This window comes from Choristoneura fumiferana, chromosome 25 (genome assembly GCF_025370935.1).
Source record: "Choristoneura fumiferana chromosome 25, NRCan_CFum_1, whole genome shotgun sequence".
In the NCBI taxonomy this organism is placed as follows: Eukaryota; Metazoa; Arthropoda; class Insecta; order Lepidoptera; family Tortricidae; genus Choristoneura; species Choristoneura fumiferana.
In genome coordinates, this window is record NC_133496.1 from 2,748,005 (window position 1) to 2,760,298 (window position 12,294).

At 37.1% G+C, this 12,294-nt stretch overlaps 1 protein-coding gene and 1 long non-coding RNA gene across 2 annotated transcripts in view; both read right to left on the reverse strand.

The window, feature by feature from the left end:
• Positions 1 to 9,276, reverse strand: part of LOC141442109 (uncharacterized) — a 59,220-nt gene extending 49,944 nt beyond the window's left edge. The window contains exon 1 of the long non-coding RNA XR_012452884.1: positions 5,340 to 9,276. This is a non-coding gene — a long non-coding RNA (uncharacterized lncRNA). The remainder of the gene's footprint in view (positions 1 to 5,339) is intronic.
• An 11-nt stretch (positions 9,277 to 9,287) lies between these two features.
• LOC141442106 (homeotic protein empty spiracles-like) overlaps positions 9,288 to 12,294 on the reverse strand; it is a 49,329-nt gene continuing 46,322 nt past the window's right edge. The window contains exon 3 of the mRNA XM_074107019.1: positions 9,288 to 10,622. Within this exon, the coding sequence (XP_073963120.1) occupies positions 10,431 to 10,622 (192 nt within the window). The 3' untranslated portion in view covers positions 9,288 to 10,430. The remainder of the gene's footprint in view (positions 10,623 to 12,294) is intronic.

Sequence of the window (12,294 nt, forward strand, 5' to 3'; positions counted from 1 at the left end):
TAATTCCGCAGATGAATTTCGGAAAAAACTCAGAGGTGCGAGCCGGGGTTTGAAGTATGCCCATGAGTAGGGAAGTAATTTTTAATTGTCATTATAATGCAGTAAGAATGGTTTTACTATTAAGATAGGTACTAAAATATATATATTGCACTAGCGTTTACCCGCGGCTTCGCACGCGTAAATCATTAGATACAGCAGTTGAATTGAAATTCCGGGATTTTATTAAATTCGTGTGGAATTCCCTAAAATTACATCGTGGTTTTCATTGACGTTAATTGAAACACACATGCAAATTTCATGACTCTAAGCCCAGCGGTTGTTATTTCGAGATTTTATCCCTATCCTGTGGGAATATCGGGATAAAAAGTATCCTATGTTTTAATCCAGGTTATAAACTAACTTTTCGCCAAATTTAATCCAAATCCATTTAGCCATTTCATTTCATACTCACTCACTCACTTCACTCACTCACTCACTCACAAACTTTCACATTTATAATATTAGTAGGATTAGGTATAAACCTGTAATGACAGCTTGAATAAATAAATGAATAAATACGAGAATTAAGGAAAACTCCAACTCTACACTAAGCATTACAAGTCGTACAATGTCCAAACAACATTAAACAAACTGCCAAACTTATCGATTAACCGATTACGATCGATAATCGAGTCACGTATCCTGCATTCGCATAGCGATGCATCTGGTGACGTCATGCCGATGTGTGGTCGAAAATACTTCGTAGGAAGGAGTAATCATAATAGTGATTATCATTCGACTTTGCAAAACTTAATTTTGTATTCATGTCCACCTACTACAATTTCACGTAACTGTTGGCGGCCGATCGTAAAATCCGCCAGATCACGAAATTCCTAGGCACATCATGAAATGGCGCCTGAAAAACAATACGGCAGATCGATTAGAGCAACTCATTCGTCGATATTCCTAGCTCTATACCGGGCACATCGTGATATGCCGAAAAAAAGAAAAATTTAGGTACGACGAGCGAAGCGAGGAGTGGTTAGTATTAATTGTGACCACAACGCACGAGCCGATCGAGCGAAGCGAGCGTGCCGCGGGAGCTGCCGGCGAAGTGTCAGAACCGATATGGCGGCGTTTCATGATATGCCTAGGAATTTCATGATCTGCCTTAACTGCCATCATAAATGGCGGGTTTCATGATATGCCTAGGATATGCTAACACTAGGCAAATCGTTAAATTTTGAGCTTTGAACGATATGGCGGATGTCCCTTAGCCAATTCATGAAATGCCGTCGCATTTCACGATATGCTTAGAAATTTCGTGATTTGGCAGATTTTACGATTGGCCGCCGACATAACCATCAATGGCTATAAGGTTGCGTTTCCAACAAAGATGTGCGAGGAATGTCTACGTCTACCAATGTGCAAACACACATTTAAATTAAAGCTAAAGAAGCATCTTTTTGATTACCAAAAAGAACAACCTGTTGGTGGCCGAGTTGTTCCAACTTACTTGAGGCGTCCCTAATTTTATTTTACTTAATATTGTTTCATATTATTATTGTCGTTATTGAATTTATTGCTACTCTTTTATTTTATTTTTAAATCCTCTTGTACAAATTTCCACGCATATATATGTTTATAGGTATTTTATAATTCTTATATTTGTCATGATTTATATATATATAATTTAATATATAGTTTTTTTTCTTTTCCCGCAATAATACGTGGGTCGCTCACTCACCGGGGTTTAGCTGAAAACCAGCGCTGCAGCTCTGGTTACAGGGCTACGGCACATGCTGAGCTGAGTCCTTTTGGCATCACAATGTCTCTTATTTTCCTCTCTTCTCCTATTTATGTTTTTACTCTGTGTTTGTTGTGATGTAGTGTGATTATCTTGTCAGTAAATGTTGTGAGTTTGAGTTTTGAGTTTGAATGTCTGTCAAGAAGCGAAATAAACGCTTCATTTACCTAGCTTCGAGTGCTACTATGAAATTCGAAAATCGAAGTTCGTAATTATGGTACCGTCCCTCTCACTCTCGTATTAAATATATTGGCGTTAGCGGGACGGCAAGATCGGACTTCGATTTTCGTTGTAGCCCCCCAGCACCGCTGTGCGGGAAGCTAGGGTAAACCTCCACATGATTTTTCCAAGAAAGAAGAAATACCTACTTCCGTACTAATTATTGTATCTGTCTGTCTGTTACCGCTTTCACCTTTAAACTTCTGAACTGATTTAGAAGAAATTTGGTATAAAGATAGTATGCCCGTATTTATCTCAGAAAATTGCATAGTTCCCACAGGATAGCAATAAACGAATTCATAGAGACGTTGCTCGAAGAATTAGTTCGCTGAAGTGGCGTTGGGCTGGCCACGTCTGTCGCAGGACTGATGAACGGTGGAGCAGACGAGTCCTCGAGCGGAGACCACGGACGGGAAAACGTAGAATAGGGCGTCCTGAGAGACATCGCTGGCGGCGGATGGATGCAAGGGACTGAAGACAGTGTTGTGGCGCGCCATGGAAGAGGCCTATGTTCAGCAGTGGACTGCTGTAGGCTGATGATGATGATAGCGACGAAGTAGCACACAACAGCTATTGTCTAAAAAGACGGAGCAATCATCAATCATCATCGTCCTCAGCTGAAACACGTTCACTGCTAGGCATCCCTCTCCAATGAATGTCATGATGACCGGGCTGTGCCGCCCTCATCCATCGTACTCCTGCAACCTTTATCAGACCATTAGTCCATTTTGTGGAGGGTCTACTCTATTTACACTGCGTTTTCTGATACGTGGACATTACATGGCATATTTTTAGGGCAGTCAATGAACATATAAGACTATTTCTCTAAAGTTGTCCATTTTCAGTTGTCCACTTATAAATATACTAGCTTTTGCCCGCGGCTCCGCCCGCGTGGTATTTGGTTATCGCGCGCTGTTCCCTTGGGAGCTGTGCATTTTTTTGAGATAAAAAGTAGCCTATGTCACTCTCGGGCCCATAAACTATCTCTATGCCAAAAATCACGTCGATCCGTCGCTCCGTTACGGAGTGAAAGACGGACAAACACACAAACATACAAACACACTTTCGCATTTGTAATATTAGTATGGATATATATATTTCCTGACGCTATTTCAACACAAAGATAAGTAATATTGTGTTTAAATAAATACAAAACCTTGTGGAAGTCAGATAATCTTTGTTGTTGGATCCAATAGAAAGTGTCGATATAGTTACAAAATTACGATTTTTTCCTCACAAGATTTCGTGACGTTTTCCTGACATCAAGAAATGCTGGATGTTTATGCAGTTTATGTTTTATGATCTCGTCCTTAGTGTTAATAATTTCTTGACAAAACTGATTTCTTGTCAATTTCATGACGGGACAACTTATTGAGAAATACTCTCCTGTACTATCATCATCATCAGCTGAAGACGACCAGTTGACAGACAGTAGGCCTCCCATGTAGAACGCCTCAATGACACGCTGCTGGAATCCATCGATGCACCGGTGCTTGCATTCAAGTAACCAGGGATTAATAAATTAAACAGTTATTTAGGCTTATTCTCACATATATTTATACTAAAGGAACTGTCTTAGTGCTAGTTACATACATATTGAGCCTTTTAATGATATCTAAGTACTAACTGGTTATTTTTCATTTCACCAAAGGAATTGCAAGCCGCTTTGATACTTTCGATCGATATTAGGTTATTGTCCAATGAATGAATTTCACTTTTCTTTTATGGTATGCCAAGTAGAGGCCAAATACACTGTAATTACATGAAGCCAATGTTTATTTCTCTTTCTCTCTCACCTATGTACGTATCTATTCATACTCTTCTTTGTGATACGCAACCACAAATCATCAAAATTCAACACAAGTTAATACGGCTCCATATCGGCTCGCATAATTGTTGGAAGTCATAATGTAGTGTTTGACATAACGAAATTAAAAATATATATATATTACACCTGACACCTTTTTATAACTAAGCACGCTTGTACCATGTTAGTTAAGCTATCTTAGGTTAGTTTGTCATAATTTTCCTGCTTTATATTTTCTGAATTCTTTAAATAACGTAATTTTATGTAAAACTAATGTCCAATCAATTGAAAATAGATCAATATTATACTAAAAAATTATGTCAATTAATTATTTCAATGCATTATGGTGGGACACCTAATAAATTGCTTAGCCATAGAAACAGAATAAGCAACGCTTTACCATGATGATAGCGGGGGTCATCATATACAGAAATTGTTTGTCATACACTTTTTTTCTCCATTCATTAATTGTACAATTCCTTAAAAGTTAAAACAAACGTAACTTAACCTCTAGCGTTCCAGGGTCGGATGTCCGTGTTTAATTTTCTGAAAAATTTCACGGTTTCGGCGACAACCTAAAATTATTGACAATGTAAATGTGATCAACGTTACATTTAATCTTTCAAAATTATGTTTACCCTTAATAAACTTAGCTTCGCCATAGAATTACAGAATTTAGCATAAAACACATAAAAATTAGTTTCCATATCTTAACGGGGGTTTCAATACAGGTATAAAGAGGGTAAGAAGGGACGGTGAATGCATTTCGAACGTCAGCGCGTTAGAAAATACGTCCTCAGAAAAAGGCTGTCTTAATTTTGTGTAATAAATTTAAAGAAAACTGACAGTGAGCTTAAATGGACACAGTTGTAGGACCTTGTGCAGGGTCCGGTATTGCTACCACCATCTTGCTCGGTAATCCTGCCGTGCAGCAGTGCTTGCACTGTTGTGTTTCGGCGTGGAGAGTAAGACATCCGGTGAAATTACTGGCACTTGAGGTATCCCATCTTACGCCTCTAGTTGGCAACGCATCTGCAATACCCCTGGTGTTGCAGATGTTTATGGGCGGTGGTGATCTCTTAACATCAGGAGACCCACTTGCTCGTTTGCCATCCAGTCGAATAAAAAAAATAAAAAAACTGGATTAGTTCCTAATTTTCTAGGTAACTACAGATATTACTGTTTTTACAAAATTTCGAAGTTTTATTTATTTGTTGGAATCATGGTACAAATGATGTTACAAAAAATCAGTGTAGATCAACACAATTCACCATACATGTGAAACCTATTACTAAGACTTCGCTGTCCGTCCGTCTGTCACCAGGCTGTATCTCATGAACCGTGATAGTTAGACAGTTGAAGTTTTCAAAATTATGTATAACTGTCTCCGCTATAACACAAATACTAAAAACAGAATAAAATAAATATTTAAGGGCTCCCATACAACAAACGTGATTCTTTTGCCGTTTTTTGCTAATGTGGCTAATGTCTAATGAATTTGTATAGATGGTACGGAACCCTTCGTGCCTGAGACCGACTCGCACTTGGCCGTTTTTTTACATTGTTTAACCTAAACAGTTTTGCAAAATAATTCTCCATTTTAATTAACAAAATGGCCGACAGCCCTAATATCTCAATAATCAAGGAATTAGAGTCAATCATAGCTCGGGTAATTAAAAATGGTCATTAAAGTCCGACATGGTCGCTAATCGGAATCACTTAATGAAGAAAATCGCTAATTAAAACCAACTAACGGTTAATTGAGTTGAAAATTGAACGTTGATACGATTCAAGATGGCGGCGTTATTAAAAAATACCTGGAAATTATTTCGTTAACTTCAAAGACTTTATAAATCTATTGCACTTTACCTATTCACTTTTCGTTCGCACTATAATAAAACAATAAAGATTATTTTTGAATTTTCTTTTCTATAAATTTTATTTTTAAATTTGGCAACCTTACCCATTGATCTTTTAGTAAGTACTCAACAAAATATGGTTATTACTGAACGAAATTGTTGGATAGAAACTGCCAATGAAACCATTTTTTATCAATAGTTATAAAAATTGTCATAAAATAGATTGTGATAAAATTTCTATTACTTAGGTAAAATTGCCATTTTTGACAGTATCTGTAAACATTTTTAACTGGTACTAAATGAACTAGATATTTCCCTTTCAGTTTGCTTGTTCCGTGTCCGTTTAATAAAAACATCTACGACACGCTTGTAGTTCTAACTTAGACTCATTGCAAGTTTTCGAAGCCCAAAAAACCAAATTCTAATATGGTGGCATGGTAAATGGTTGTGCTCTGAGGATGAACTCTGATGGAGTTCGAAACGCGTCAGTGTAGTGTGGTGATGGTGATAGTTGAGTTTGTGTGATGTGTATATACGTTTGTTGCATAGACATAACTATCATAAGGATGCGGATGGGCAAATTAATTGTTTATACCTTGTTCAAAAACTCATTTAAGTACCAAAAAGTTTCCTTAAAATCATGACTAACGACCCCACAAACAGCAGCATTTAACATAACTCACACAATTACAACTAACATAAAATTAAACTCCAGCCATCCTTTTCGGGTACCACGTTTAAACATTAAAAAATACATTATTACACCATATTACCGGTACCACCGACTTGATACCGCTTTTAATACCAAGTTTAATACCGATGTAATTTTAATGTTTATGTATGGAAGGAAACCGATTCAGCGGTAAACCGACACCCTCCATAACTCGTAAATCAGAGGAACAAAAGACGGGAAGGCCTATACAAATTAAGCTTATAATGGGGCATTAAGGCTGTGGTGGCCAAAAGTACCAGCCTCAGAGACTAAGTATTTACTTAGCCTTTACCCGCAGCTTCGCTCGCGATACTAAATGAAATTAATCCGAATAACTCACGTCTTAAATAGAGTTTAGCGCGACATGTTTTGGGATGATTCGTAGCCCATCTTCTCGGAGCAACGCGACTCGTTGGCTGCTGCAACACGCGCACTGCGCGCCACCGTTCAGTCAGGATTAATTTCACTTAATATCAGTAAGTCTCACGGTAGTCTCATGTTCGCTCGCGATCATTATAAAAAACAATACGTTTATTCTGTAAGATCTCGCGTAAATATCGGGTTAATGGCCGTCCATATAATGTTTTTCCAGACTTCGTTGCTTAGTTCAACAGATCTAAGCGTACATAAATACAAACGACAGGAAATGACTTTATTTTATACTACTTGTATCTAAATATTTCCAACTGACAAATTGACCTCTGTTTTAGCTGATGGTAAGTACAGATGGGGCTGAAGATGTCGCACACTGGTTCAAAAACAGCCTAACAGAGTTCTGGCTACCGTTTAACCTTAAATTTTATATATCTGGAGAAGCAGACAACAGAAGCGTTTCCATTCATTAATACTCGTCATTATACAAGATGACGAGAACGCAATATTGGCAACTCCCGGTACGACCACAATGTATTACACTTAAGACTTTGCTTCTGACTAGTGTTAAAATAAACATAATTTGAAAAAAAAATGTTAGCGCCAAACATATCCTCATTTTGTGTTTTCAGCCAGTCTCAAATGTAACCACGCGGAGGTTCCGTTTAACAAGTGAAAATGATAAATTGTGCTAATCTGAGTAAGTAATTGAACGTTCGATTTTCACACCTCGGCAAAAACATGGTCAGCTTTCACAGAAAATTTTTTTCGATTACCGGCAATTCCAAGTGGCCAGTTTGGCATATTTATAAAACCCAAGAGTTGGCCACCTCACACGCTTGTTCATCTCGACCAATTAACTTTTCTTTTTAATTGTACGTGAACAATGCTGCCAGTGCTCGCAGTTTACGGCTGTGACGTTCCACGGTCTATGGTCTTGAATTAAACGATTCATTAACAATGTCGGTTATCGGCGTTTTAAATTGTTTTTGCTGGGCTGGCTGAAAAGAGTTCGGCTCTTGCCATAGATAAAAAAATATTTATGAAAAAATCTAGGTGGAGTTCAAAAATTTGGAACATGTTGAAACTATTGGATCTATGAGCTGTAGACCTTACGGGTCTATTTTTACGACATGAACCCCAATGGCACTTCTATGTATATAGAAAAAAAAAAAAAACTTAATCGACAAAAATTCGAATCTGCTCTCACAAAATTTCACGGGGATCCGTTGAAAAATGTGACCTGTTCGTCATTCCTATTATGTCCGTTATGCTATTGTCTTATTTTAGTCCATAATGATTGACGGACTCGTCTGAGCCTATTAATCCATCAGTATCCTGTGACCTGATCAAGTTCTTTATAGACCGTACCACAAGTGACTGTTACCAATTTGTTAAATTAACTTAAATTAATTAAATTTCCAACACGTCAACAGAATCGCCTTCGAAATTTGAAAAGGCAGGTGTGCCACCATCTCGATACTGACGCGTGAAAGCACTAACAAGGCGATCTAAAGAGATCGTATCTAAAATTCCAACCGCATAGACAAATAGCCGTAGAGAACAATCGTCAACAGTTTAAAAACAATTTGGGCGCGTCGCGAGCAATTACGAAACGCGATTCGAGCCCAAGATACGTTTCTGAACGCATCTCTTAATAATAGACCCACAAACAGCGATAATCGCAGCCGTCATCACGAATGTCTAACCATCCCGTTCTAACGTACGGCCGCTCCGAGCGTGTCCTTTTCTATCATTGACAGCTTTCGTTTAGGAACCGTATCAGCGTTTAAAATCTAACCTTATAATTATACCCACATCAGTGGAGCACGCATCAAACAGGCATTTTTAATTAATTTAGTCCCAAAACTATTATAATAGGGCCAATTATGTTATGTAATAACTCGTGGAGCTAACAAGACGTTTTGAAACAGTTTTAAAATTTGGGTTTCCTTCATTTAATTATAATGGCTGCTTTATATTATGATGATTTATGAGCCGAGACAGTGATGATTGTTAGAACTTCATTTGGGTACGAGAAATTAGAATTGGCTCTGGTTTTTGTTTGATCAAATGTTGGTATGCTAGTAAGATAGTAATGATGAACTGTGTTGTTGTTCGACAAATGTTTGACAAACTTGTAGGTAATATCTTTGTTCGGAAATCAAATTCGGAATGCACGGAAATTCTAATTTCCAATTTTTGTCCTATTTTTACGCTTTTCCCATTAGGTATAGAGTTATTTTTGTAGATGGAAAGGGAGTTGTACACATTACATAGGAAAAAACATCCACGTCGTAAAGACATAATACTTTGCATTTAGATAGCGTTTGGCACCAAATTTTCAGTTAGGTATAAATAACTATTGCGAGAACACATTGTAAAATTTTGCCGTATTTGCAAACTGCGTGTGTAAATACAGGTGTATAGTACAGAAGCAACCATCTTGGAATTATTAAGAATGGGATTTAATTTTCAGTCACATTTTTTGGTTTTTCAATATGTTTTAATTTCAGTATAAAACTTTTTTTTTTAAATGGTCTGAACCTCTAGCGTTAGTAGTGTACATTATCTGTGGGTACGAGTAGCTGCAACCGCCATTTTGGTGTCAAAATTAACTGTCAATTAACCTAATCGCTGGTTGGCAGTAAGGGGTGGCTTGATTGGCTTGTCATTCAACCCATGCGTACGTAATATGAGCGTCCAAGATCGTCGCCAAGGGGAGGCAGGGGGGTTGATATTAAAGTGCCGCCATACTGTATATTTATTGTATGTACAATCAAGAGCACATTGAAGTTTTCACTTGCTTCGAAAGCTCTCGAATAAACTATATTTTTCCCGTCCTCTCTACTTTTACTAGGACTTTTACCACTTTCCCCCCTTAATCATCGGCTGGTGACACCCTTGTGAGCGTCATCCCCCTACCGGTTTAACTACCTTGTCTTTAATAGTCTAAAGAAATTAAGGGTCACTTGAGATTCATCTGTCTGTTTTAATTTCATGAAAAGTATTTGTATTGTGTTATTTTGTATTATTAAAACCATTTTTTAGAGAAGGAATGTTACAAAAAATTATATTTACATATTAGTATTTTCGTTTTACCAATGAAATTCACGTGACCCCTATTTTCTTTTGGAGGGGCTGTTTCACCATCCATTGATTAGCGTTAACGGACGGTTAAATGTGATGCCGTCTCCGTCTATTCGAACAAAACAAATAGAGACGGCATCACACCTAACCGCCAGTTCACACTAATCGATGGATGGTGAAACAGCCCCTTAGTATATATATTTAACGCCAACCATACTGACTTGTTGTTTCATAGAATTCCAGAAGCCTATAGATACCAAGGCCGTATTGCATAACGTTTCTGACGCTCTTTTTGTATGCGAAATCTGTCATTTAATTGCGAACGTTAGGCAATACGCCTCTGCAACACTAATATCGCCGCTGATAGCAATCATGACGAGCTTTTTCATCAGAACTAATTTAATTATTAAATAAGTAACATTCATTCATTGGCTTAACCCATCCTAATAAATACATTACTTACCACTACTCTATTTACACAACCTATAATAAATAAATAAAATTTATCAATAGTTATTTACACGTCCACTCAAACGTAGATATAGTCTTTTATATTTTTTTAAACACATGTAATAGTCTGTCATTCTACGTTTCGTTTTCACTCTCACTTAGTTCGTCCATGTCCATGTCAATTAGTTCTTCGTCTTCTTCGTAGGAGTTGTTGAATTGGTTGTCTTCTGGCTTGTTGGAAGAAGAAGACTTGGTGCCAGTCTTCGCTTCCTCCTCTTGCTGCATGCGTTTGTGTTTCGTTCTTCTGTTTTGGAACCAGACTTTTACCTGTTGGACAAAAAAATAAACGTTAAGGAAGAAATTGATAATGATAAAAATTAATGGTGCTTATTTTTGAAGTGAACGAAACGCATTTTTTTGGAAAATGAATTGTTTTATTTTACTTCACAAGCTTGAATGATCCTCTGAAAATAACGATTAAGGTAAAAATACGTAACACAGGAGAAATTAAACATGACACTGAATGAATTATACCTAAGTAGCCGTTTTTGGCTACAGTGCTTGAGTCTGCGTATTGCTAAAGTACCTATTTATAGCCCTTAGGCCCTTACGTGGCTAGGCTACCAAAAGTACACAGTATCATAGACCTCAAGGAAAAGAACGGAATTTTCAGATATTGCCATGGAATAAAGAACTGAGCTCCTGTGTATATTTCTACATACGCTTAATTTTAAACGCTTTTAAGAGCGTTAATCCGAAAACAGATGCAACTCACGACATAACCTCATAACAACATCGGTTTTTCTAACCACCCTTTTAATAGGTACCATATACGATGTATATACCAAAGGGTTAAAAATACGTCTGAAGATCTATTACATCGCAACAATAAGGCAATTTATTGGCCAAACACACAAAGGATTGTCGAACCAAAAAACTATTGTGACACCCTAATCGTATTTCATGCGCTATTGAAAGAAAAATCCGATTTCCCGCGCAAAAATCTGGTAGCCATTTTGTGCTACAATTTGTCACGCGTTTAATGGCTTGTGAAATCTATTCATACTGCTTCCAGCCAGTGTCGCGTTTCGGAAATTTATAGCGTGAAAGGAGTTCGTATGTTATTTATTTTTGGTTCTATGTATATGTATACCTGGTCGTTATGGGCCATCATTATCATAGAGGAAAACGTCTATTCAAGAAAGAGAGGGTGATAAGTAGTTTGACTTAAAGCTGGCAGACTTATGTACCTGTCACACTGCAAATACGTTACCTACTACGTACTTAATATTTAAATTTAAGTACTCACATAATATTAGATATATTAACGACGATTATGCAAATGACTATGTAAATTAGTTCAGAATGACATTCTGGGTTACGGTTTGATTTAGATCTAAATTCTAAGCCATTGTTTTTAAGTAGGTAATGCTGACTTTCACAATTAAATTCTGCTAAAAAAAAATAGAATTTTTTAAATGCTACATCACATCATTGTAGTCGCTATCTACCATAATGCTCAAAAATATCTGAAGAGGATTTTATAGCCAACCGCATTCAAGTGTGAGCTCGAATATTTTTTATAACTCTTATTCTGAGGGGAGACCTGTGTTCTACTGTGGCTGAGATGATAACGGTGAACTACGTCCACATTTGTCCTGACCAAAGTCCTGTCAGTAAAAAAAAACAATCTCTAAAGGCAACCGATATTGCCGAACGCTACCGAAGTTTTTATTCGACCACAATTTGTTCGCATTGTACGAAAGTAGTAAAATAAAACAGTAATTTCCAATTTAACTCGGTTATCAGCAAAAGTAGGCAAATAATAAGTTTATAACTTGTTCATACCATGTTCGAGCAATAACATTTTGTGAACAATTTCACGGCAATCCGCGAATAAATTATGTTTTACTGGCATTTTGAATTGAAGCCGCCATGTTGCTTTTGGGGGCTAATGGAAAATTTAATAACTTATTATTATTGCCGTATTTCGTTGATT